The sequence below is a fragment of the Aspergillus campestris genome (genome assembly GCF_002847485.1).
Source record: "Aspergillus campestris IBT 28561 chromosome Unknown P168scaffold_12, whole genome shotgun sequence".
NCBI classification, from domain to species: Eukaryota; Fungi; Ascomycota; class Eurotiomycetes; order Eurotiales; family Aspergillaceae; genus Aspergillus; species Aspergillus campestris.
In genome coordinates, this window is record NW_020194347.1 from 914,292 (window position 1) to 941,347 (window position 27,056).

General features: G+C 49.4%; 7 protein-coding genes across 7 annotated transcripts; 4 read left to right on the forward strand and 3 right to left on the reverse strand.

Annotated features, from left to right (window-relative positions):
• Nucleotides 1–605: 605 nt before the first annotated feature.
• P168DRAFT_284833 (uncharacterized protein) lies at nt 606–1,442 on the forward strand (the record flags this gene model as incomplete). The annotated part of the gene is made up of 1 exon (XM_024836158.1): nt 606–1,442. One exon carries the CDS (start codon nt 606–608, stop codon nt 1,440–1,442), a length of 837 nt encoding a protein of 278 aa, XP_024689911.1.
• Nucleotides 1,443–2,448: 1,006 nt separating this feature from the next.
• On the reverse strand, nt 2,449–4,360 carry P168DRAFT_242704 (sugar porter family MFS transporter; the record flags this gene model as incomplete). The annotated part of the gene is made up of 4 exons (XM_024833816.1): nt 2,449–2,908; nt 3,001–3,693; nt 3,750–4,006; nt 4,070–4,360. 4 exons carry the CDS (start codon nt 4,358–4,360, stop codon nt 2,449–2,451), a joined length of 1,701 nt encoding a protein of 566 aa, XP_024689912.1.
• Nucleotides 4,361–5,240: 880 nt separating this feature from the next.
• stt4 (1-phosphatidylinositol 4-kinase STT4) lies at nt 5,241–12,209 on the reverse strand. The gene is made up of 11 exons (XM_024842062.1): nt 12,015–12,209; nt 11,775–11,961; nt 8,996–11,704; nt 8,833–8,941; nt 8,631–8,768; nt 8,207–8,564; nt 7,769–8,140; nt 7,461–7,716; nt 7,137–7,340; nt 6,790–7,077; nt 5,241–6,738 (listed from the first exon to the last, which is right to left on the reverse strand). The coding sequence occupies exons 1-11, from the start codon at nt 12,020–12,022 to the stop codon at nt 5,470–5,472; spliced, it is 5,898 nt and encodes a 1,965-aa protein (XP_024689913.1). The 5' UTR covers nt 12,023–12,209; the 3' UTR covers nt 5,241–5,469.
• Nucleotides 12,210–12,746: 537 nt separating this feature from the next.
• P168DRAFT_275067 (CAMK family serine/threonine-protein kinase) lies at nt 12,747–15,617 on the forward strand. The gene is made up of 6 exons (XM_024835467.1): nt 12,747–13,043; nt 13,103–13,616; nt 13,669–14,261; nt 14,335–14,465; nt 14,535–14,551; nt 14,601–15,617. Exons 1-6 carry the CDS (start codon nt 13,002–13,004, stop codon nt 15,230–15,232), a joined length of 1,929 nt encoding a protein of 642 aa, XP_024689914.1. The 5' UTR covers nt 12,747–13,001; the 3' UTR covers nt 15,233–15,617.
• A 576-nt stretch (nt 15,618–16,193) lies between these two features.
• On the forward strand, nt 16,194–18,381 carry P168DRAFT_275070 (cytochrome P450). The gene is made up of 4 exons (XM_024835468.1): nt 16,194–16,635; nt 16,698–16,895; nt 16,946–18,004; nt 18,064–18,381. The coding sequence occupies exons 1-4, from the start codon at nt 16,390–16,392 to the stop codon at nt 18,133–18,135; spliced, it is 1,575 nt and encodes a 524-aa protein (XP_024689915.1). The 5' UTR covers nt 16,194–16,389; the 3' UTR covers nt 18,136–18,381.
• Nucleotides 18,382–18,448: 67 nt separating this feature from the next.
• On the reverse strand, nt 18,449–19,514 carry P168DRAFT_293133 (mitochondrial 37S ribosomal protein mS41). The gene has a single exon (XM_024837744.1). It carries the CDS (start codon nt 19,361–19,363, stop codon nt 18,623–18,625), a length of 741 nt encoding a protein of 246 aa, XP_024689916.1. The 5' UTR covers nt 19,364–19,514; the 3' UTR covers nt 18,449–18,622.
• Nucleotides 19,515–19,901: 387 nt separating this feature from the next.
• On the forward strand, nt 19,902–26,629 carry P168DRAFT_299585 (putative kinesin family protein (KipA); the record flags this gene model as incomplete). Its single annotated transcript, XM_024838353.1, has 5 exons — nt 19,902–20,103; nt 20,188–20,864; nt 24,221–24,500; nt 24,568–26,552; nt 26,597–26,629. 5 exons carry the CDS (start codon nt 19,902–19,904, stop codon nt 26,627–26,629), a joined length of 3,177 nt encoding a protein of 1,058 aa, XP_024689917.1.
• Between the last annotated feature and the right edge of the window lie 427 nt (nt 26,630–27,056).

The window sequence follows — 27,056 nt, forward strand, 5'->3', positions numbered from 1 at the left end:
CACGCCACCAAGTCTGTCCATTTCATCACCCTCCCATCCTATCGGATCTGCATATCCTTATAAAACCGCGGGGACTTTCCTCAATGCCTGCTTCTCCACCCAATCTCTCTGTCCTTCACATTGCATTTATCCGAATCTAGTGAGTTTCCCATCGACGGGGCTTCTGGACAGCGAACACACTTCCATTGTATAGAGGGCAGGAAAGCGTAACGAAGAGGGGGACAGAATTCACCGTCGAGTGTGCCTCGCACTTGAATCGTCAATTCTGACTAACGTCCGTTTTTTGATCATACAGGTGGAATTCCCTTTCTCAATACTCGACGCCGATCTTCTCGACTGTCCTTCCCGTTAATCTCTCGACACGGCAGGACTGATTGAACGTCACCCTAATAGCATTCTCTGAAGTTTAGTCTGCTAGACATCTTCTCCAAACTCCGACCCTCAACCCATTTCCATCAACCCGCTCTCCATCCGTCATTTCACGTCGCACCGTTCTCGCTCGTCTTAGAAACACGGAGCTGTCGACACCTTTCCCAAAATCTTTCTCCGTACATCGACTGTGCGGTGATTCCCCTCGATTCCCCTTTTCTCTCGTGTCCAGTATCATGTCCAACGACCGCTCTTCTTCTCCCATCTCGGTTCCCCCCTCATCCGCCCGTCCCCGTCGGGCTTCCCTGGCCACCGGCACTGGCTTTGCCGACTACCTCTCCAAATCTAGTGGCCCAATGGGCAACACAGGCACCCCAGCGTCCATGACCAACGCCGCGGCCAACGCTCAGGCTAATCACGGTCGGAGACTCTCCATCACTACCTTGGGCCTCTCCGGTTCACCAACACAGCCATCTACATTTGGACCGCGGCATCTGCGACAGGGCAGTGTGTCCAGCTCGGCCGGTTCTCAGCCGTCCAATATCGATGAGGCTCTCGTGGAGGATAATGAACACGGAGTTTCTCAAGCTACTCCGAGTTCCCCTTTCGCTCGACGGGTCTCTTTTGGCACCCAAGCGCTACGGGATGTTCGTGGAGGAAGTATAGGCAGCGGTACATATCCCTCCCCCGCATCCTCCCTACCTGGTGCGCGTGGAAGTACTTCATCGGCCAGCGGTACTCCCCGTCGGCCATCTGGGGTATTTCCTACAAGTACAGGTCATGATTTACCCCAGAACAAGCCTTCTAACGTGTCACGGCGACCATTAGGTGAGGGCTTCAATTGGTCGGAAGCCCTACGCTCCCGGGCGGAGCGTGCCCCATCCATCGGAGGCATCTCTCCCACCGCGCCTCCAAACCACCAGGCGTCCAATTCGGGTCGACAAACCCATCATCAGCGGGCTGCGTCCATTGCCTCGATGGAGCAACCCATCCGAGAGGTGCCGAAGCAGCCCAAACAGAACAAACCCGATTTCTTCCAAGAGAAGATCCTACGGGGTGACTTTATGGACTGAACTCTGCCCCTGTTCTTTTCTTTTTCCTTTTCTTCTGTCCCCTTTCTTTTCTTTCCTCCCCAATGCAGGCTTCGGTGTTTTTTCTCTTTTTGACTGCTCTTTCTGTTCTTATATTTATCGGTTCTACCTTCTATACGGAAAAGATGCAGTTGAAAAAAAGAAGTTCGAGGGTAGAAGGATGATGGGTGGGAAAACCAAAGTATTCGGCGCTTATATTCAGGTATGCGTACAACATCTTTGATTCACACTTTTTGGAGTCCTGCAAGGTCATCCCATGTGATCATTCCATCCACGGATCCACCGGCACGAATCGACTATCAGGGCTGTGGCGGGCTCGGCCCAGTTTAGATGACGTGCAGTGAGACCGTCCCCGAATGCGTGCTTTGTCTTTGTCTCCAGCGCTAGTCGCTTGTTAGTTTGATTCTTCTATTGTCCTTATTCCTGGTGAATATTTGACTCTTTTTCCTGTCTATGAATGCTGCTGCGCGGGCTCTCACTGTTGGTTGATTAGCCAAACTTTTAAAGAAATTGTCGGAAACACCAATGTGCAGCAGCGAGATGATATAGGTTTCTTATTTGTAGCTATCCTTTGTTTTTACTTTTTTTGACAAGTATCAGTACATGGTGGCGTGGCATGGCATCGTGACCAACAAATTATCATTATCTTGTTTGTTACTAATCATTACTATTTCCTTGAGACTTGCCTTTGATACTTGCTCATCGTGCTATAAACATTCTATCAGAATAGTATAGTATAAGTCACAGTGTCTTTTGCAGAACTGGAAGGTTCTCTTCGTGGAGTACATAGAAAGGGTGAAAGACAAAACTCCATATACAGATGGTGTTCCCATTGAAAACAGCAAATTTCAAAGACACATATGGAAACGCAAGGGCAGAACAAGAAAAGGGGAACAGAAAAAAGCAAAATCTGTTTACTGATCCAATATCCACAAAAATTGCCCAGAAAAGATATGCAAGGCAATAACTAGTTCAATCAAACCAACCCTCACGCTGACGGACCCGGCGCAGAAGGATCATCAATATGCTGATTCCCCTCACTATTCCGCTTATTCGTATCCTCATCCTGGGAATACCCCTGCGCCATCCTCTGGTCGAGCAGATGCCCCGTCGTCACGCGCTCCTCCGGCGCAGGAGGCACCCACTTGCTGCTCTTCCAGGGCGGCACGTGCATGACGTACATCATGTCCATTTCCTCGAGCGTCTTGCCCTTGCCCTCGATGACGCAGAAGTAGACGACCAGCACCGCGAAGAACAGACACCCTGCGAAGACGTACCCGTACGCGAAGTCGATATCCCCTGTTATGAACGGCGTGAAGAAGCCGATGAGGAAGTTCCAGAGCCAGTTGGAGGCTGTTGCTAGCGCCATTGCGCGCGCACGGTACCGTGATGGGTAGAGCTCGGCGACGATTGCCCACACCATTGGGCCCCAGGTTGTGGCGAAGCCGCTGTGCGTGGTTATTTGCGTTAGCAGAGGGATATTTAGACATTCCAGGCTTAACCTGGTGATTTGTGGGGTGAGGGACAAGGGATAACGTACGTGATGAACAGACAGGCAAACACCACCATTGCCTTTCCGGCTCCGGGAGTCGCCGGCGGGTTCTTGATATCCAGAGAGAAGTGACCGATAGATGCAAACACCATGAAGCAGATGAACATCCAGATCCCACCGGTGATGAGCGACTTGCGCCGTCCAAAGTGTTCAATGATGTACAGACCCCCAAAGGTCGTACCGAAGTTGACGCCGCCGAGGATCATCTGCGTGACGAAAGTATTTTCGATACCCGCGCCGTTGAAGATGACCGTCCCGTAGTAGAAGAAGTAGTTGGCACCGGTCAACTGCTGAAACGCCTGCAGCACGATCCCCAGACAGATGCGGTACTTCATCCGAGGGCCCTGGAACATCTCGAGCCAGCCGAGCCAGCCGCCCTTGGCTCCGCTTTCTGCTTCGAGCTGCTGCTTGATCTCCGCGAGCTCGTCTTGGATTGCGCGGTGGTTCGACGGGACGCCGTACAGTTTGGACATGGTGTCCTTTGCCTGGTCGATGCGCCCATGGCGGTAGTCATAGCGGGGGCTTTCCGGGAGGAAGATGATCCCAATGCCCAGGACAAGGCCCCAGAGGAAAGTGATCCCGAGAGGGATGCGCCAGGAAGCCGAGTTTTCGATACTTTCCGTGCCGAAATTGATGCAGTAGGCAACGAAGATTCCGAGGGTGACGAACAGCTGATACGAACTTGAGAACAACGAGTCAGATGAGGGAAGCGCGTAGGAGACGAACTAGACACTTACCAGACCATGGCACCTCGAACCTGCCGAGGCGCACTCTCACCTTGGTACATGGGAACTAGCAAGGAGCAAGACCCGACTCCGAAACCAGTGACGAACCGCCCCATCATCACCTGGTACCATTTGGGCGCGGGCGAGGATATTTGGATGATGAGACCGACGTGGAGAATAATACACCAAAAGGCGATCGACCATTTGCGGCCGATACGATCAGCCAAGGGGCCTGCAACCAACGCACCGAACAATGTACCAATCGATAGCTGTCCTTCAAAGTCAAAGACTATCCTTCGGGTGGTTATTCAATATGGGCGTGTAGAACATACCAAAGAAACTATAAGACCAGACCGGACATTGTTGAATTTGTAAGTGCCGTCGCCCTGGGGTTGACCGAACCGCCTCTTGAAGTCGTGCATTTCAAGAAACCCCGAAATCTGACCAGTATCATACCCAAAGATGATACCGCCAATCGAGATAAACGCACCCAGGGCCAACGTCCGCCATGTTACGAAAGGCACAGGAGTGTCGATCTCGCCCGGACCCTTCTCTTGCTCGGATTGGTCTCGATAATGCCCAGCATCGAACTTATTCCGAGGTATTATCGAGGGGAGCTTCATTTTGGAGCACGTGTCTCAAAAAGGCTAAGATCAGGATCAAGTATGCTTTATGTTGTATATGCTTTATGTTGTATATGCTTTATGTTGTATATGCTTTATGTTGTATATGCGTTATGCGTGTATGTCTTTGTGTGGATTAGTGTGCGCGCACGATGGATGTAGTATCAACTATATAGATGTACAACAGCCGGGGATCCCCGGAACAGACGATCGAAGAAAGGTATTGGAAGCACCGAATAGATATCGAAGAATGACGATGTTGTAGCACTGTACCGCTTTAGGGCCACTCGTGTTTAAGTAGTGATGCTACTCTCTGTCATGGGGTTCCCAGTATATCGCCACTCTGAGACTCGATACGAACCGGATCGCATTCGAGGTCGTCATCGACAGCATGTTCGGGTCATGAAAGGCATGAATCATCAACTGCCCCGTGATCATTGATGCAATCCAGAGATAGTCGGGGACATAACCAAACTCTCGTTCCTTGAGGTACCCTTGAGCTTTGTTGCCGGGTTGGATCTTCCCCTGCAGAGACGCCATCTGTTCCTTACGCGAGCCGCCCTTCTGGGTCTGCTCACCACCCGGGTGTTCTAGCCGAAACTTCAAAGTAAAGATGTAGACTGATACACGACAAGAATGGGAATGGGCCATGTGAGGCCACCCCTACGAAGTCATGACGTCATAATCACGTTTGGTACCTACGAAATCTAAACTTAACCCTGGCCGGATAAACCCTTCAATGGCCAATTGGAACTTAATTCTCGGTTGCCTGACGAATTAATCTTGCATTGACAACTTTGGGGCGTATTAGAAAACTGATAAATGTGAGGACAAGCGTAGAATGATACGCTTGAACTTGTCCAATTATATGTAAAGGCGCTGGTCAGCTCGCGATGACAATCACCGCAAACTGGCATTTAGCGGGTAGAAGAAGAGAGCAAAAGAAAGAGCAAACGAAAGTGGGATGGAAAAGGAACGGCACGTTCATGTCCACGGGACAGTAGACAAGGCTCGAAGCCAAAATAGACAAGCCACAAAACGAACGAGCGGATCTTAATGAAGGCAAAGATTCAGTCATGTAAGCCTATCAGTCAGCAGGCCAACTAACCCTAGTAGGGAATCCCATTGGTCATAAGCTGGAACTGATCGTATCCTTTGGTAGAGACGCTCATGTACGATTTGCGGGTAAGCTCGCGCATGTGTTCGGCTGCCTCGCGCTCGCTTTTATCTAGCACAAACCGGTCACGGAAGTTTTTCAAAGTCTCAGGCTTGAAACAGGGCAGACCACTGTCAAGCATCAGTGACACGATATGTGTTAATTGTGAGCAGTAGGGGCGGGAAGCCAGGAAGGCTTTCACCACCAATGATTCAAACCATCGGTATGGCTGCGTGCTGGTGGGATCAGAGCCCCCTGGAAGATGGGCGTGTGTGTTATGGGAACCACTCATCACGGCAACCATTTCAGAAGTGAGTTTGAAGGGCGCGCGCTCAAAGCGCACACCGCCCGGTGCAATATCGAAGCAGAAACCAAAATCGATGTGTATGATGTGCCCGGCGTCGTCGACCATGATATTCCCATTATGCCGATCCTTGAACTGCAGCAGGTATGAGATGACAGAGTATGCAGCCATACTCTTGACGAAGTTTGTTCGGGCTTCCTGGAACCGGATGGAGTCTTCACCTCCATACTTGGAAACGAAATAGTCGTACAGTCCGTTCACAGCCTCACGTCCTAGCATATCGCGAGAAATGGAGTTAGGGAGAACATCAATGACGCCGCAACCTGGAGCCGTTGATGTTACTCGGTAAGGGAACACCCATACGTCGAGTCCGACTCCAGTGAAAATGCTTCGAAAAGCGGCAATCATTTGCAACGCAAGCATGTCTTGCCGGCAGTCATCGCCAACCTTAAAGATTGCCGATTGCCAAACTTCATATGTCTCCAGATTTGGTTCGGGCGTCGAAGAGTGAAAAGGCTGCGTCAATTGGGTATTTTCAGGATTTTCGGAATCGGCGTTGTTCGTAATCTCATGCCCTTCTCGAGGCCTTGTCTTTTGAATTCGGAAAGTGGCCATATATGGCGCTTTTGCATGACTCTGGAGAGGTTTTCCTGACTTGCGATCGATCCCAACTACAACACCATCTGGGTTGCTAGGAAGGTAGACTCCGACTTCTACCTTGATTTTGCGAAGTTCCTCTTCGATCTTTTCCTTCTTCTCGGGTTTGCTCTTCTTGATGTATGGTCGAAGCTTGCCTGAAATGCCAGTAATATCATTGAAGAAAGAGAACTCCCGCTCATAGAACTCTCTTTCTTCAGAAGTGAAGCTTGAGATCAAAGTATCCATGAACTTGTCCAAGGTCGGCTTGAGTGAATCCGGCTGGCCATTCTCATTAGTAGACCGTTTGAGGTCGGGTTGATGATCACTTACAATCTGCGCATCCTCATCTTTGTATGAATTCGCCTTCATGTTCCAGATGACCTGGTGGGCAAATAGCTGGGATTGTTTGGCCGTCTCCAGAATATAGCGTTCCACGTAACCCAATGCATCGTATCGGAGTGCCTGCACTAGCTGTGGAACGAAATAGAAACGAACATCGATAGGGTGACTCTCCAAGGCTTTCATTGCATATTGTAGGATGAAGGGGTGATTCCCGTAAGAAGGCATGAAGTAGGTTATGGCCTCGGTGGGGTTCACAGGAGCCCAATATAACAGGTACTGTTCCAATTAGCATTAAAACAAGGGGAACTGGCCAAGGATGATTAGTATCGACTCACCTTTAGTTGAACGGAGACATCAGTAGGGAGCGTCGCCCCCAACATTATCTCGAGACAGCTTGGTTCTTCAATGACTCTCTCAGGGAAATTGAGAACAAGCCAACGAAGATCGTTCCTAAGCTTCACGGATGGGAAGCGCGAAGCAAGTTGAATAGCTAACTCCGGGCTTTCAGCCCACGCAAACCGTAGTAAGGATGCAGCTTCCTGTAAATAAAGAAAAAAAAAGATTAATACTCTCCCATACAATAGGTATTGGCCCTTTAAAAGGCTTTTGTTGCCTGAAAAAGAGGGGCATTGAGTGTATGGGGTTTGGAAGTGACAGACCTCGGAAGTGTTTCGGTTTCCTGAACTCTGCGACATGTAGTGTTTACGCTCCGGCTCCAAAGGAAACAACCAAACCCGAAGACGTGCTCTCTCGTTCTCGATGAGCATTTGCAGGAGATCTTGTTTGGCTTGTAAGGACTTGTGTGGTCCTTGCGTTTGAGAAGCAAGGCTAGCAACATATCCCAGACCAGATAACACATCGCCCAGGATCTTATCTTCGGCTTTCATTTGAAGTCTGTTGCCGCCGAAAGACCATCTGGTAGAGTATTAGGGACAGTCTTCAAAGCGTGTATGGGGTTAATGCGTACCTAGGTGGATATCTGAACCAGCCAAGAGCGGCAGACAGGATCTGATCTTTGACTTTCCAACAAGTCACTGAGTCCAGGGTAGTGAAATGACGCAGGACCCTCAGTGCAAATAAAACAATCCGGAAGTGTACCTCTCTGGCAAGCGGGTGGGCCTTCGTTCGCAAAAGGCCTACGGTTGTCCGGTCGATAAGGCGACAGAACAAACGCTGGTCCTGCATGTTGCCTAGTCGAATAGCACTGAAGTGACTCTCAAAAAACTGTAGGATAGACAGATGAGGTGCCAGTATGTCTTGTGCTCTTTGTTGATTTTTGAGCATCAAGGCCTTGTCAGTTGGCAAAAGATCGATTCTCGTGTATAATGGATCCACATAACTGGTGGGTGGTCCCCAGGTCAGTTACAAAGAAGTAATCAGCTTTAAAGAGTGCCCTTGTACTTACTCAAAGAACGGGTCAAAAAGACCCACACCGCGCTGGATGGTTTTGTCCCAGGCAGCGGTGATCTCAGCGAGAAGTTTCGGCTCCATCCTGGGGTTTTCGTGCATAACCCCTAACCAGAGTGGGACACCGATGTTGATTGATTCTCTCGTGAATATCTGGAATGGCAATGTTACCAGATAATGGGCAATGGAAGCATGGCGTCCGCTTCTAGTGCATAACAGAGCAGCAGCGCGCCGCAACAAATCGCGAACTTCGTCAAGGCAAATGTCATTCCCCAGCTCGGCCCATTGACACATATGGGATAAAGCATCCTCCACATGTTTACTTGTCTCCAAGACAGATACACTTGCTGCTGGAACTTCAAACCCTAAGAATTAGCCAGTGTCACCTGGACGACCCATGTCAATGTTTGCGGGGGACCAACTTTTCCGTTTGTACGTATCATCCCCTGTTCCATCACCCGAGACTATATCAGTAAATCGATATTTCTGGCGTGTGGTGTACTGAGCGATGAAGTCAGAGGCCACATTGATCTTGTTGGTCCCTGATATATCGATAGATCCTGGACGTAACACTCATTAGCCTCTACATGGACTGTGTGAAGAGATATAGAAGGGGAGTTGTACCAAGACGCTGGTCGCTTCTGGGAATGAGTGAGCCCATTTCGAGTGCAAAAGAGCGTCCCAGTGATATATGCCCAAAATCGCCGTTGTCCTCAGATGTAGATAGATACGTCTAGTTTTCGGTCAGATATGCACGGCAGTGAAGGTGTCGAGAAAGACAAGGTACCTGAAGAAGGCCTTTCACATCTAAAGGAGCCACATCCATCACGGTTGTAACCCAAACCCTTGCTTGCTCAAGGAACGTATGCAAAGTCTTCTTCCTGAACTGGAAGTTGTCAGACAAGTCAACCTTGACAAGTCCCAAACGTGACGTGAATGTGGGCTTCCACTCAAACTCATCGAGCTCTTCTTCAACGCACGAAAACCACATGACAGTCAGTAGCTCGAGGAGCGCAAATAGGGAGTGTTTTTCGCACAGAGACGATGGGCATTCCTTGATAATCATGTTCGCACAAAGTGTGGCGGCATTCTGGACCCTCTCTATGCGATGGCAGCAGGCCATAAAAAAGCTAGCCAATTCCTTTGAGAGGTATGGGATGGAGAAATCCTCGCGCTTCCCCGTTAAGGTTAAAGAAATATACCGGCCAACAACTTTCTCGGCAATGGCGTTCATGCAACTGGCCATCTCAACAGTGGATAAAGCGGGGTCCCGGAAGTATTTTAGTATTTTGGTACATTTACCAGAAGAAGCACGGAAACCTTCGACAAGTAGGGCGGCATTGAGGAAGACGGCCCGAGGGTAGCTTAGTCGTTTGATCTCAGACTCGCGAGTAGGGATCTCGGTCGCCAAATTTCTCTTCTGTTCCTGCAGATGCTGGGGCCCCATACCACGCCTAAGGATAGTATTTAACTCCACATCGCTTTCAAGCATTTCCATGCGATCCTCAGCAACAAGAGGTGGCGAGTATTTGGCAAGCAGGCGCAATTCCTTCATATGGCGTCTAGCAACATTCGAACTGAGAAATATGCCATGAACCGCAATATTAAACCAAGCATCGCGGAACAAGGTAGAAACGTCCTGGTCGTACTCGGGGTCCGCTCCATGCTGCTCTTGGGTACCGATTCTTGGAGAAACGAGCAGCGCCAGCGGCTTCAAGAGGGGACTGATATCGTCCGGGGCCAGGATAATATCCTTTTGTTTCTCGCCCTCAAAATCAGTGGCGTCTCCCTTGTTCACGATACTCCCTAACAAATGGACCAAGTATAATTTGTGCAGCGGTGATTCTCTTGGCAGCGTAACAGACAGATAGGCCATTGCATCCTGGACCGCACTGACAATGCTGCTATGTCCTTTGGCAGAACTATCCCGGTAAATGCGATCATAGAATTTGAGTAACAGCTGAAACTCAGAGGGTCCAGTGCTAGAGCATAATGCAGCAGTTTCCCTCACGATGTAAGAATCGACAGTAGTGTCGATCTTTCCGATCTTCTGGAGAAGCATTGATTGTGCCAAAGCACTGATCTTTTCGTCATTGCAGCCACTGGCAATTGTCACAATGGCATGGATAACATTTTTGTAGGTGGTGTTGTCCCTTTCGCCATGGATTGAAAGGTTGCTAACACTGCCATTCCTTCCCTGTGCCAGTGGAGCAATGGGATTCCCATGCCCAGCAGTATCAGCAACGACATGAGATTGGCGAGAGTTCTCCGTTCCAAATCCAGGACTTAAGACATTTCCCAGCGAGTACAGAGTCGTAACAATGGCATCTTCCGAAAGGATGGCCAAGACTTGGGCGAGACATTTTGCGGCAACGAAGCTCGTAGATCTGGTCGACACGCCGCCGTCAACAATAAATCGTAGAAGGGAACGACTCCCGGAAGATGCGCTATTCAGAGACATTTTCGCAATAATGGCTACACTCTTGAGAGTGGCTGTCGCTAGCTTATTGCATGACATCTGACCCGGATCCACCAGCGTATCCTCTAGCCAAGAAAGGAAGTGGTCACGGTTGGATGCATCTTCGCTCAGAATGACACAGTGAAGAAACCCAGTTAGTGCAAGCGCTTTTACAGAAAAAGTAAGTCTCTGCTGCCAAGGCGAACCGAGCTGCAGGTAATCAGAGCCATCTTCCAACAGTTGGATCTGGTCAGCGACGATCTCTGTTATGCGGTTGATGAGTGAAATTTCAGCGTGGTCATGGCTCCTGGCAATGCCAACGCCATTCATGTAGTCATCCAAGAGTTCATCGTCCGACATATTCTCTGCTCCAATGAGAGACGTGGCGCACGATTTGATGAACCGCATGAACGCCTCCTGGAGTAGCATGGCCCCTAAAGGACGACCTCGAGTAGCATAAAAACGATTGTATCTCCTCCAATCCCCAAGAGAGGGATCGGCCATTCCCGTATTACGGATGGTGGAAGATGCAGTCTCGATAGCTATCATGAAATGATCGGACAACATCGAGCGCATACATTCAACAATCTGTAGCTTTTCACTAGCAGACCAGAAGGACGTAAGTAGCGTGGAGGCCTCTAGAAAGCCAACAAGCGACACAGTGAGTGACAAGACATTGGCGGACTCATTTACTGCATTGTATCTATCTGTTCCATGGTCGTACCCTTTGAAGGTTGGGACAGCATTGATAGCTTCTGCGCAATTGTCCAAGTACCCTTTGATGGAGTTGTAGACAGACTCTCGCAATGAAGGGTAGTCCAACCCCAGGGAAAGCAGTCCGAGTGTAAGATTGTAAGTGAGGGATTCCCATGGCGAAGGCTGGACATTATGTAGGAAAGGCGAGGCGCGAAATCGTTGGCAATGCGACTCGGGAATGTACAGCGACAATTGAGAGACCAATCTAGAAGCATGCTCGGGCTTGTTTACCGAAGATGAAGCCTTGCACAAGGCAATAAGGACATCTAGTTCTCGGATACCCTACGAAAGTTAGTAAATTAGTCTTTGGGTGGCATAACCAAGGAGGGGGGGGGGGGGGGGCATAACAAACCATAGGTATCTGAGAGACTGGAGCCTGAGTTTGCAGGACTTCATTGAGCGGACCATTAGGCTGGTGTGTCAGGTGCTGGCATTGTCCTGCGAGCCGCGCAATGTCGGATTTTGCATCGTCATCTGGTGCTTTCACTGCAATTCTTCCTAGCTTCTCAAGTGCCGAGATTCTTATATTCTTGGGGAACCTATACTCGGATTAGCGCCCTGACTTCAGGGGTATGGAGATCAAATGACTGACTCATCCATTGTTGCGGTTTTAGGTTCCAAACAGATTTACAGAGCTCGCTATTGCTGCTAATGACTGTCTTTTGAACCCCCCAACTCTCCTGTGGATGTGTCAATGGGGGAACGGCACATAGGGGTGATGTGTACGGAGTAGTTGTTAGTACCATCATACCCACGTGGGTCTAAATTCATTAGCAGCTGCACTTAGAAGCTAAAAGCCTTGGTTCTCGGGTTCCTCCAGCGGTTTACAACTAAGTATAGTATTGAGATGGCAAGTTTGTTTTTCCGCTCCCAATACCGGCAGATACATGGATATCTGTAATTTACATGCTGTTATGGCGATAGTGAGACCACCCAGTACGACCTCGGTATTAAGATGATAACATCACTTAATACATGTCAAACAAGCCAGTCATTGTGTGGTTCTCCACTGTGGAGGTCTACAGCAGTTGGAGTATGCCAGGAACCTCTCAATACTTCTATTTATTCACTGTAGATCTTAAATTACATGTTGCCAGACAAGTTCATTATTCCCTTAGATAAAGGTATAAGCTACAAATCCCACTGACACTTGTAATATCTATGTACTGTGCGGCGTGTAGTAAATCTTTGGGGTCCAAAAGGCTCCGTATCAGGGTGCGGCTCAGGTAAGCACCGCCCCAATGTATAGATACGAACTAGGAAGAGTGTCCTGGTACTTTACCGTTGTGTCCTCCGTGGTAGGAGGAAGCTACCGGTAGCCAACTAACTTTGGAGTTCATAGGGCAAAGCACAATAGTTAACCGCTATTTTTTTTTCCCTCCCTACCTAACCTCTACTTCATTCCACCTGATTAATTTAACTGTATTTCCTGACAAGGCAGCTTCTCTATTGATATTCGCATCTTGTTCTCAAGGTCGCCTTTTCTCAGCGGGACTTCCTGAAGAACCTCTTGAATAGCAGTCCAACTCACGTTGAATAATGTGTCAGAGATAAACAAGTTTCCATTTCAGAGGCAACAATGACACCCCAAACAGAGCAAAGCTCTCTCAAGCGCGGCAGGGTAGGTAGCATATTGATGGAATGCACATGACGCCGCTGATGAGCCATTCTCAACTACAGATTAGTGCAGATCACGACTCACAAGATCAGAAGAAACCAAGGCGTTCTCAAAGGATCATATCACAGCAATCTCAGGGCACCCCAATCAATGACTCATATCTTCCTACACCGATGACCCGCCAAGCTTCAACTGCTACAGACATCAGGAAAGAAACAACAGCGTCTCCACCGAAACCCTCTGCCCGAGCTCGTTCTCACACTCCGCCCGATTCAGTACAGTTTCCAGAATACTCTTCGCCTCCGGGTGATACCCAGGCGTTTTCTCAATTTGTATACCCACCCAGAGCTTTCGCAGATGAGGTTCAAGATGAGGCCGAAGAGGGGGTTTGGGGATACATAATCCCTCTTGATGATAAAGTCCGAGATGCCCTTGTATTGAGAAAGAGAGGAAGCTGTGAAGGCGGTCCATCCAAGTCCAACAACTCCAGAAAGGATGCCCGGGGGGGATGCGGACAAAACAAAGAAAAGGCCCCGACTCCTGGTGGGTATCTGGTCGGCCGTCACCCAGAATGCGGTAGGTCATGGCGATAGGCAAGGTCTGCTGGATTATGATTGACAGCATCTAGATCTTGTTCTTAACATCCCCACTATCTCCAATCGACACTTCCTAATATTCTTGGAAAACCGGAAAGGGGATACCGTCGCAATTTTGGAGGACCTGTCCAGCAATGGCACGTTTGTCAATGACGCGATCATTGGGCGAAATAAACATCGCGAACTAGAAGACGGCGACGAGATCACAATCTTGGGTGAGGCGCGCTTCGTCTTCCGGTATCCTCGAACGAGGGACACGAATGGGTTTCGCCAACAGTACAGGATTCTACAACAGCTCGGTAAAGGCCATTTCGCGACCGTTTATCTCTGTATAGAGCGTTCAACTGGCACCCAGTATGCTGTGAAGTTATTCGAAAAACGCCCCGGCGATTCCCAGAAGTCCCAGACCGACCCTTTACATCAGGAGATTGGTCTTTTGATGGGTGTCAGTCACCCGAACTTATTGTGTCTCAAAGATACTTTCGATGAGAACGATGGTGTGTATCTTGTTCTGGAGCTTGCCCCGGAAGGCGAGCTGTTCAATCTCATCGTCCGAAAACAGAAGTTTTCAGAGAATGAGGCTAGACACATTTTCTTGCAACTTTTTGAGGGCTTGAAGTATCTTGTATGCTTCCTCCGTTCTTGCATCAGAACCCCCAATTTTCCTGTTTATGAAGGTGCTGATTTCTCGGAACAAGCATGACCGTGGAATCGTCCATCGTGACATCAAGCCCGAGAATATTCTTGTTGCAGACAAGAAGATGACCGTGAAGCTCGCCGACTTCGGTCTTGCCAAGATTATCGGGGAGGATTCATTTACAACGACCCTGTAAGATTTCAGAACCCCGAAGTTTGCGAAAGTGGAGAAATTTGAAATCTGACGTTCTACCATTTCCAGATGTGGAACACCAAGCTGTAAGTCATAACGGAACTTGTGATAGGATCACTAGAACTTACTTGTCAGACGTTGCTCCGGAAATCCTACAGGAATCTCGCCGCCGACGGTATACCAAAGCGGTTGATATTTGGTCACTTGGTGTTGTCCTTTACATATGCCTCTGTGGCTTTCCGCCATTTTCCGATGAGCTTTATACGGCTGAGAACCCGTATACTCTGGCGCAACAGATTAAAATGGGACGTTTTGACTATCCATCCCCTTACTGGGATTCCGTGGGCGACATTGCTTTGGATCTCATCGATAGAATGCTTACAGTTGACGTTGACAAAAGAATAACAGTCGAGGAATGCCTAGAGCATCCCTGGCTTACGGGAAAGCACATCCAGGTATCGGACAGCACTGACGGACTCACTGGGGCGCTGGGAAAGCTGGATTTCTCGAAACGGAAGATCTCGCGTGAACGAACTCTTCTCAGCAGTATCAACGACGTCGACTTCAGTGAGCGTACAGAGGGCAATGGGGCTCCGGTCAAGGTTTTCCACAAGAACAACACCGAAAAGCGCTTGCACAATCGGCAAGCCAAAGGCTCCCAGCCGCAATCCCCGGGTGGTAAGAGCGCGCCCAGAGATTTTGTCAACCTTGGGGAGAAAGGAGATCCAGTTTTGTTTGAGGAGGACCCCACTAGTCGATACAAATAATGAGGCAACCGACCCCGCGTGAACTCTTGCCAAAGGTATCTCAAGATCAAAGGTCTTCGCTTGCTAGTGTAGGGAGTCTATCCCCGATGGACTATGAGCTAGTCAATTGGCTGTGTTAGGACTACTACATCTGCCGATATTAAGAATTGCCCACCCAGCGGCATCCTAAGTGAGTCACTCAAGAAGGTCTGGTTATTGATTAAACACCGCTGTGCGTTTACATCCATTGGCGTTAGATTTCCAGCGGACAATTCATCCTAGAATAAAGTTCCATATGTTCAAGTGAATTCTGTGGTTGTTTTAAGGGACAGAAGATGCTAGTGAACCAAAAGTGGCCAAGGCAAAGAACAAAAGCACAAAGATCTAGTAGAAACTGATTCCTCTGTACATCACGGCCTGCGAGTGGGCGCTCTAGAGACTAGAGGGGCTCAAATATTGCTAGAAAGATGGTCGTTTGTTGTTTATCAATTGCAGCGTATAGAAGACATTAGATAGAAAGTTCCACCTGAGGGATGATTGAACGCCACCTAACTTGGTGGTGGGGTCAAATTACTTTTAATCGCTCCTCACTCCTCAAGCTCGTCAATTCTACAGCTGTATACCAAGTATACACCACCAAGTGCCCTGAGGTTAGGAGGTAGAAATCTGGGGACTGTGTAGTAACGTGTTCTCGCCACTGCGCAATCAAGGGGTTAGTATGATGTCTGTATTTTGCATACAGTATTGCAAATTTCCAACAGGCGGGGCCCACTGCCCAGTGAGAACCTTTAAATTACGCACTGCCCCCATAGTACCATGGATATCTCATACCCATTAATTTCACATTCCGTACCTGAATACAAAGCAGCGGCTAGAACCCCGTACACCGACATTGGCTCCAATTAGGAGGTACCTTACCTAAATTACAAGGCACCATCAAATCGGGGCCGTTTACTCTTTTTTCCTCTTCGCCCCCGAGTATATCAACTGCACCAACTCTCAAATCTCTGATCGACCGCCTTACAATTGGTCTTACAAACTACAAAGGGGTTTGGGGCTATCTCGAACTTTTCCTTCCTTCACAGATCTAGGAGAGTGTCTTCTGTGCCGGCCACTTCTCTCTTATGTCTTGCGCTTAACCTGATTCCTTGCCCCCCTTTCTTCTTCGTCGCGCAACCATGGGTCTCCTCGCGGCCATTCTCAGCAACATCTGCGAGCACTGCTCAAATTTGTCCTTGAGCGTGCTTGTTGGAATCGGACTATTTGCTGTCGTTGCTATTTCAGTTTTCGTCAATGTCTTCAGACAACTTTTGTTCAAAAATCCGAACGAGCCCCCCGTGGTTTTCCACTGGTTCCCTTTTGTCGGAAGCACTATTAGCTATGGCATGGAGCCTTATAAGTTCTTTTTTGATTGTCGCAAAAAGGTATATAGTGTACCCAGGCTCTGTTTCGACATGTTGGTCTCATTTTACTGACTTCTCTCAAGTACGGAGATATCTTCACCTTCGTGCTCCTCGGCAAAAAGACTACGGTCTATCTAGGTACCAAGGGAAACGATTTCATCCTCAATGGCAAGCTTCGAGACGTTTGCGCAGAGGAAGTCTATTCGCCACTCACGACTCCGGTGTTCGGGCGTCATGTCGTATATGATTGCCCCAACTCTAAGTTGATGGAGCAGAAGAAGGTAAACAAACCCTGACAGTGGGTTCTTCTGCCAGTTGCTAACGGGTATAGTTCGTCAAATTCGGTCTCACATCTGATGCTCTGCGCTCGTACGTTCGCTTGATTACCGACGAGGTGGAAGATTTCGCTCAAAACTCCCCTGCTTTCAAGGGTGAGCGTGGTATCTTCGACGTTTGCAAGACAATTGCCGAAATCACCATCTACACGGCTTCCCGGTCCCTCCAGGGCAAGGAGGTCCGCTCGAGATTCGACTCCACTTTCGCGGAAATGTATCACCACCTTGATATGGGATTCGCTCCTATCAATTTCATGCTCCCTTGGGCACCCCTTCCCCACAATCGGAAACGCGATGCCGCTCAGAAGAAATTGACTGAAACATATACGGAGATCATCCAGGAACGTCGCAAGGCTGGGACTGAAAAGGACTCCGAAGATATGGTGTGGAACCTCATGTCGTGCGCATACAAAAATGGCAAGCCAGTTCCGGATGAAGAGATTGCGCATATGATGATTGCCCTGCTCATGGCTGGGCAGCATTCGTCCTCCTCTACTGCCGCTTGGATCGTTCTCAATCTCGCCAAAAACCCCGAGGTTATGGAAGAGCTTTATCAAGAACAGCTCCGTGTTCTTGGGTCGGATTTGCCTCCACTTACTTATGAGAGCTTGCAGAAGTTGGAGCTGCACTCTAAGGTCATCAAAGAAACTTTGCGCATTCACGCCCCTATCCACTCAATCATTCGCGCTGTTAAGAACCCGATGCCCGTGGACGACACGCCCTACGTGATCCCGACCACCCATAACGTCCTTTCTTCCCCTGGTGTCACAGCCAGATCGGAAGAATACTTTGCTGACCCTCTCAAATGGGATCCGCATCGTTGGGATGAGACTGACGAGAAGACGACCGAGGATGAGGAGACGATCGACTATGGGTATGGCTTGGTCACCAAGGGCACCAATAGCCCATATCTTCCCTTTGGGGCTGGACGTCACAGGTGCATCGGCGAACAGTTCGCTTATGTCCAACTCGGTACAATTACTGCCGCTCTTGTGAAAATGTTCAAATTCCGCAACGTGGCCAATGTCGAACAGCTTCCCGATACGGATTATTCGGTATGTTGTCCAAGTCGCAATAGACTTTGTGAAGACCACGTTAGCTAACAAAAATTTAGTCGCTGTTCTCGAAACCTCTCGGTAAATCTTTCGTGGAATTCGAGAAGCGCGATACGCCCTCCAAGGCATGAGCTTTGATCCATGCAGCTGTCACGCAATGAGTATTGGTTACATGGATATCTCCATATGAACCGTTGGGCTATGCAATCCAAGGAACGCCGGTCACTCCTCGGGCACTGAGGTCAAAGCCGCTTATTCTTCGGATGCGCATGTGGTCCTTTCCTACTTATACGGCTGGTGTACATTACATAGAATTATTTCGTGGGCGTCGCCTGCTATACATATCTTTTTAACATTATATGATTATAATCAATATGAAGTCACACGAATCTTGCGCAAAATTAAACAATGTAAAATAATGGTTACATAGGCATACATGCATAGGCCCTCCAGTCAAGAGTATGTCAACCTAATGATCTGGCACAAATACTTTGATTGTTGTTTCCTGCTGTGGAGAATGGGAATTCATTGGAGATCCGAAAGCCGCCATTTCGCGTATGCAAATGATATTATACAAGCCGCCTATGCAGCTGAGACACACATAGAAGAAGAATACAATCATGCCGTTCCCTTTCGCCTTTCCTCAATCCGCTTGTTGGCCCGAACCTCAGCACGCCTCCTTTCACCACCATCCACCTTGTGGCCTAATTTGTCCTCCCACATGCCCTCTTGAGCCGTGATCAGAGCTGCGGTCCCGTTTGTACCCTTGATTGGTTGCAAGAACGGGCCTTTGAGCATCGATCCGCGGTGGATCTTCATGTGCGCGAACTTCTGCAAAGGAGTCGACAAATCGGGAGTATATTTCGTGGCGTCAGGCGGGAGGTTGACGATAACCTTCCTCATCCCCGGGGTCAGAGTTGCCGAGGCGTTGGTAGGGCTCGTGGAGTTGATCGCTTGAGAAGGGGCTTTGGGGTCCACGGGGACCTCGACAACGCGCAACTGTGCTGCGCTATCGGCAACGTGTTGCAGATCACCGCCGGGCCCGTAGATGCCCTGCCTGAACTTCTCCCGTTTCCGAAGGAGGTATCGTCGCTGTCGCGCGGGTTCAATGCCTAGGTCTCGAAGTTCGGCGGAGCTGAGGGTGAAAAGCTTGTCCCAGGATGGTAGCTTGCTCGCGTGCTTGGACATCCCGCGGCCGATAAGAGAGAGGAAGGTTTCGACATTGGGAACGAATGGAGTCGGGGAGGGCACAGTGGAGGGTTTGCTGGTCTGACCGTGGAAGTGTCGGATACATTGGTTGGCGATAATAGAAGGCCTGATGGGTCGGAAGGCCAGGAGTTGGGGGTTGCGCAACGCCATGGTTGGGTTGTGTATTGTCGAGTTTGCAATGGATTGCTAATAAATGTCGGGAGCTCGGGGCCACCAGGAATGAAGTGGGATTTCCTAGGCTCAATTGACAAAGAAAAGTGACCTCACTGGTGTATACTATCCATTCCAGTTGTCAATGTCCAGGTCGGCGAGTAGCGAACACCGCGGGTGTCAGAGAAATTTCGGCTACACTGGATCAACGTAACTCCGGATTTACAAGGCCTCCTAGCGTGGTCCTACAACACCTCATAGAGCTGGAACTTCGATTCCCGTCTTGCTCTTCAAGATTGGGCTCTTTCCTTGTTAAATTTCAGGCATTAACCTCTTGCTTCCAGGAGTCAAGCAAGACGAAGGACGCCTGTTCAAAGGGAGTGTCTCATAGAAGGATGCTTTGCTGATTATTTAATCCCCCGCCTCCCCTCCCAGGGCTTTGCGGCGAATTTGTCACTTGGACATTTGTTCTGACGCTGTGTCGCCATACCTTGATTTCAAAGGCAGAGACGGTCACAGTGACTGAGAACTAAAGGCGATGGCAGTCTCACCTGTACTCACTCGGTCCCCTTCAGTGGCAACGCCCTCGTCCAGTGCCGCGATCAAACCGGTCAGGGTATCTTTTCAGGCCTCACGTAATGCGCAGGAAAGCCTACAGGTGCCTGAAACTTCTCAAACAGATGCAAACCGAGAACTCACGGAACAATTGAACGATGATGTTCGACATAAGTACATCAAAGGTATGATCGCCGTGTTTATTTGCTGATCTTCCTCCGCAATCGCTCTCATCCCGAGTCTCAGCATAGGACTGACAGATATTGTAGAAAAAAAGCTAGGTGAGGGTACCTATGCAGTAGTGTATCTCGGCCGGCTTCGCGCCGATCCGTCGTCATGTGTGGCTATAAAAAAGATCAAGGTCAATGCTGAATACAAGGACGGACTCTCCATGGATGCCATCCGAGAAGTAAAATACCTCCAAGAACTATCGCACCCGAACGTCATCGCCCTACACGATGTGTTCTCCTCCAAGGATCAAAACCTCAATTTGGTGTTAGAATTTCTACCTCTGGGCGACCTGGAAATGCTCATCAAAGATGGAAATATACACTACGGTGCTGCTGATATCAAAGCCTGGATGGGAATGCTTGCCAGGGGCGTTTGGTTCTGCCACGAAAATTTCATCCTGCATCGCGATATCAAACCAAACAATTTGCTTATTGCGTCGGATGGCGACGTTAAGCTGGCAGATTTTGGCTTGGCCAGATCGTTTGCTGACCCCTACTTGAACATGACACATCAAGTTATCACACGCTGGTATCGACCCCCGGAGCTGTTGTATGGCGCCCGGCAATACTCGGGTGTCGTGGATGTTTGGTCCATGGGGATGGTGTTTGCAGAACTCCTCTTGCGCGTCCCATTTGTCGCCGGCAACTCCGATCTTGATCAAATCTCCAAGATATGCGATGCGTTTGGCACACCGTCCGAAGACAATTGGCCTGGGGTCACGAAGTTACCACATTATTTACCCGTCGATCCCAACCACATTGTACCGCTTCAAGGTCGAGACTTTTTCCTTCGGCAATTTCCCACCGTGGGTCCGGTCGGTGCCGATCTGCTCATGTCGATGTGCGCGTTGGACCCCAGGAAACGGAGCACGGCACGCCAGGTTTTACAGCACAGCTGGTGGTCCACCGAACCCAAGCCAACGGCCAAGGATAACCTCCCCAAGAAAGCTGGCGGTACAGAAAAAATGGGCAATGATCTTACTAGAATGGGGGCAGATATTGATGAAACCCAGTTCGCACGCGCCTCGCGACAGTTGGATTTCACTGGGGCTAAGCGGTAAAGTTCGCAGCGTGGAGATATCATTGATAATTCAAATTATGGAACCAAATGCAAATGTTAGGAGTATGGGGTTCAAACATTGTACTTGGGACAGCCGCATTATTCCAGTAGTTAATAGTAAACTAGGGTGCTGGCGGAGTTGATCGTCCATTGCCATGCTAGGACCGTGCATCAACACACTTAAACTATCTAGTCTAGGGTTATAAAGTCCGCTGAAAGAGGCCCAAATATGGGGGTATAGTTACAGCCCAAAAACTACAGAATACCTGATGAGCTATCCCTACGGTGCTACGAACTTTGTATGCAATCCAATAAGTTATGCAGATATGTATAAGCCAAGAACACATCCACAGGGCTATATTATACCTTGATGAACATAGGGTGACCGATCAAGCCATTTTACGCCTACGCCAGGCGGGGAAGTCAACGATTGGATTGAAGCGCCCTTGCGGAATCCATCCTTGAAAAACCTAGACAGGGGACAAAAGTACCAAGGACCGTCTTAAACCTCTTGCCCCTTGAGCTTTGACTACCAATGAGATACTAGTCCTGGTCCGTCTTCCAAGGTTATTGTTGGTGAGCCGCTTCCCCGGGCCGCTTAGGTCTGACTACCTCTCTCGTAGTAAGTAGGAAAGTAACCAGGTACTCGACGGAGGACAGCGGACGATGTACTCCGATCTGTATTTCGTACGGAGTATGGAGTATCTCGTACATTGTATCTAAGCAGATCACTTAGTTAGGAACAAGACTACTGACATTGGCCCCTGTATATGCTATCCAGTGTATCCACAATATCAATACTCGTCTGTTCTCTAATTTGGTGCCTGCAAATCGCAATCTTAGACGGGAGACGCGAGTCGTAAAGTGGTCCATGATAAGCTTAACTATACGTATGATCATCCAACTCTGTCTTAAGTTCTGAACGATATTTAAGATTTATTTCGTGAGTCTTGCCACGTGAAGCAGCTTGAGTTTGGTACATTCATAGTTATCTCACACGAGAAAAAGAGTTTGTTATCGTTGGTTAACAAATCCACCTAAACTTTAAGGATGGGGTGGCCCGTGGTTCTGTATTTGATACCCCGTACCTGATGGGATATGCGGGAACAGGTGTTGGTGAGCACTATCGGTTCTAAACTAGTGGGTGCCCACTTAGGATGATTACCTGTAATTTACCATCTGGCAGGTCTTTACTGAGCTTACTCCTTGTCAAAGGTACGATTATAGAGATGATGATCCATCTCTCAGCAGGTAAAGTTGATACCGTACCTACAGGTACCAGGTACCATTACTAGCCCACCTAGTATCTACTATTAGTTGATACATATGGTATACCCGTACGTAAGACCTTATTGTCCTCGTGGACAGAATCTTAAGTTTATTAGTATTCTACAAGCAAGGCACAGTGTGTCGTATACCTGTAGTATCATGTATTGATCGGACCGTTCCACCGCAACATACTGAAGTTCTTTCGGGACGAAGAAAGGACATGTCGAAAAGCATCATGATGGACAAATCCAATAAATTGCTCCGGGTCTGGAGCTCGAGTTAAGATAAGAAGAACACGTTAATTGATTAGTCTCCCCTTGGCACGTTCTCCCCATCCGCCATAGAAACCGCCCCCCTCCTGTTTCCCCTTTCATCCAGAAATTAGCATCCACATTTTCTGTCCCACGGTTCAAGACGCGCCTGGAGTTGACATTTGAATATCGGTCCCCAAACAGGCTTCTCAAAAAAGGCCGGGACTAAATGTGTCGCGTCTATGATCAATTCCTCCGTTCCTCTGACTCGACTTCCTCCGCGGTCGAAATAAAGACGGGGCCCCTCTTTCCTGGGCTGTTTGTTTTGGGCCTGTATCTTTGATCAGCACTCGGATCTCCCTTACCCACCACGACTCTGCCATTTCGACGCCCATTGGTGTCGTAAGCGGCCTGCTGTCTGTCGCACGTCAACTCCGTTCATCCTTCCACGGCGACAATTATCTGAAGGGCTCAGCTACAGCCTGGATCTGGAATGCGATCGCGGTGGAGCTAAACACTTACTCCACCTCCTCTCCAAGGGTTTACCTTACCTGTTCCTCCGGATAAGGTCATTTAATTGGTGGAGATTCCATCTCTGTTTCTCGTCGGATCCTTCTTTGCCTCTTCCACCTTCTGTACCCGGCAGCTCTGTCTCATCACGAACAAGGCCACAACACCCTGGAAACGCCAGGCCCCAGGGATTCGCCCTAGCTACAACCTTCCCTTTGGTCTACCGGCATATATGGTGCCAGAAATTTGTACGTCCTGGCCCTTTCGCCCCCTTCTTTCCTTTCGTTCCCCAATTTCCAGTGGACCAACTGGCGCCTAACAGTTAACCCTTGAATATATAGGAAGCTCCCGTGATCAAACCCCTGCTTTTCTGTGTAGATATCGCTCACGCGCGTTGACTTGGTTCAACATACTACATCCTCCTATCACAAACCGATCAAGTCAAGCCGTACGGGTATCTAGCAGCATTGCGCAGAAGAACCATATCATGTCGTTATCCCAACACGCGCGCCCCGTTGGGGACCCTCCAGCTGGCGCTATACCCCCGCTCCCGGCGCCGAAGACGAGGAAAAGCTTGCTCGTGCCAGCGGATATATCGAGGTCGACATCACCGTCCAACCTGCCCTCCAAGATGAGAACCCCATCAAGCCCCAGACCCTCGCTCAGCAAGTCCCCACTGTCCAATTCCGCTTCCAACCTCGGCTCCCCACGGTCAATATCCGGCGGTCGAACGCCCAGTAGTCCGGAAAAGTCTTTGCGCAGAACAGTCAGTATCGCGGCTTTCCCCCAACCACCAAAGGGCGGAAGCCGTCCCTCCACTTCGTCTTCGCTTTCGGGAATTCAGAACGTTCACTCTGCTGGAAGTGTCAAGGCGAAGAGAGATTCGAGGGTCAGCGTTCGAACAACCAGCAGCCACCGGAGCTCGAAAACACCATCTCTATTGAACGGGGCGGCCGAAGGCAAGTCGATCCTGAATTCGGAGGCGCGAGACCAAGAGGGGTCCCCCTCCCAAAGTCGGAACTCGTCTGCACAAGGATCCTATTCCACTAGTGCAACCACATTCGATGACGTGGATGATGCAACGGGTCACTCGAAACCCGGTTCCAAGTCTAAGGAAGCAAAGGGCAATGTGATCGTGAGCGTCCGTGTTAGGCCTGAACCGGGCGGGGCTGAAACCCCCAAGGCTAATGGCGACTGGATGGTGGATGGACGACGGGGTCTCATCTCTGGCGGGGGCAAAGAGGGTGGTGATTATACCTATGGTAAGTACCTAAGGTCTTCCTGGGGCTTCCACATGTGACTAACAGAAGAGTGGTTTTCTTACGGCAGATAATGTTTTCTCGACACAGGAGCATAACGCAAAGGTTTACGATTCCGCTGCAAAGCGCCTTGTACGACGAGTTATGGAAGGATACCATGGGACGGTCTTCGCCTACGGAATGACCGGTACTGGTAAAACCTTTTCGATGCAAGGGACGGCAACATCGCCTGGCGTTATACCGTTGGCAATCACAGACATATTCTCTTTCATTCGCGAAACGCCACATCGAGAGTTTCTCCTTCGCGTCAGCTATCTGGAAATCTACAACGAAAAGATCCACGACTTGCTTTCTCTTTCCAGCGGAGGAGCCACCACCCAGCAAGAGGAAATCAAACTACGCGAGGACAGCAAAAGGGGAGTGTATGCGACACCTTTGCGGGAAGAAATCGTCCAGAGTCCGACACAACTTCTTCGAGTCATTGCAAGGGGTGACCACGCCCGAAGGACAGGCAGTACACAGTTCAATGCTCGCAGTTCTCGAAGTCACGCAGTCGTCCAAATTGTCGTGGAAAGCAGGGAGCGAGCTCCTGCGGGAGGTGCTCATGACAGACGGTCAGGCATAGCCCCTGGCGGAGTGCGTGTGTCGACGCTTAGCCTGATTGACTTGGCTGGCTCTGAACGCGCCGCAGACGATAAAGAACGGCGTACGGAAGGTGCACATATCAACAAGAGTTTGCTCACTCTAGGTACAATCATATCAAGACTGTCGGAGACCAAAGAAAAATCTGGTGATGGTGATGGCAGGCACTTACCATTCCGAGACAGCAAACTGACACGACTTCTCCAGCCTGCGTTGTCTGGAAACTCGCTTGTCAGTATACTGTGTACCATTCAACTGGGCGGGGCCACCAATTCCCATTCCAGTGAAACTATGAACACCTTGAAATTTGCCTCTCGCGCCAAGAATAGCATTGTCAGTCATGCTAAACGAGCAGAAGAGGCTTTCGGGGGTGGCGGCGGAGATGCAGGGAGTCGAGTTCTCTTGGAACGCTATCGGATGGAGATCCAAGCTCTTCGCGGCCAACTCGAGAATCAGACAAAAGAACAGGCCGAAAATACTATGAAAATAGAAGAAGAACAGTTTGAAAAGGAAACCCAGGCTCGCCACGAGGAACAAATGCTGGAGATGCAGTTGGCTCGGACAGCATTGAAGGAACGAATCGAACACCTCAACCGTCTGATCCTCTGTTCCAAGTCAACCGGCGTGAATAGCCATGGAAGCATGTCCGTCCTTGGCCGGTTCTCGCGATTGTCTGCAACGGATCTCGGATCTCGGTCTTTGCGCTCTTCGGCCAGTCAGTCAACCTTAGCGGCGTATGGACACACGCTTAGTCGACCTGTTTCTTTTCTCTCTGCGCATAGCAACGAACCATCCGGCACTTTGCCTGGCTCGTTCAGCAATGAAGACGAAGACGACGTGATGGGTGAGTTCGCGGATGGCAATGCCAGCGCCCAAGCACAGATCACGGCCCTCCAGGCTGATCTTACCGACAAAAACCGATATATCTCCACATTGGAAAGGCGCTTGCTGCAAGCAAGGCGTTCCAGCCAATCCCGGATGTCAGTGGGAGCAAAGTCTGGAACTAGCGTCTCGGAGAGCCCCGATGCTACGGCTCTGCTTCGTGAGAAAGACATGGAAATAAATGAACTTCGCCAGCAACTTGATGATAAAGACCGAATGCTCGCCGCATTCCGTTCAGCCGCCCGACATCGAGATCTGGCACACATCACCACGGACACTCGTCCTCTGAGTACCAATGACAAGCCAGATATCAATATAGGCGGCCAACCTCTAAAGGCTGACTCCGATGGCGACCTTGCGTCCAAAGGAGGGGAAGCAGAGGAGAAGCGAAGGAGAAGCATGGACGATGTATCACGGATCTTGGACGAAATGATCCATGACCGCGTTAAGAGCGGACATCTAGTGAAGGGCGCTCGTGGGAGTGTACGCATTCCTACAGAAAGCCGACGCGCGTCCGAATCCATGATGAACGTCCAAGGCTTGAACCCAAGCAGCCCCCTCAAATACAATCACAGACGGAGACGGAGACGGACCAGACATCGGCATAAATCTGTCCTTGGTTAGAGCTGTCTTTGTTTAAGCATGATCTTTCTTGTCTTTCCGGGCCATGTAACCACGCCCTTTCCTTTTCTATTTCCATCCGGCTTTTTTTCTTGTTTCTCGCATGTATGCAATTTGCTTCAGCTTCATGTTCGTCAGATACCCAGGATACTTGTTTTCGTTGTTATATAATTCAAAACATTCGTGTCCCGGCTCAGCCAGAACATAACATGTCAATTCTTCAATTCTTCAATTCTTCTCTGGTTCAAGGCTGGTTTTTCCTTCTTTCTTCAAGGTAGAGAGGGTCATGCCTCGATGTTATACCAACCGGTTGACCCATCAAAAATTTCTAGTCCGAAGATGTGATCGCGATTGTCTGGGTTTCTCTCCCAAAGATTGCAAGAAATCCCCAATCTCTAGAGATATATTTATATA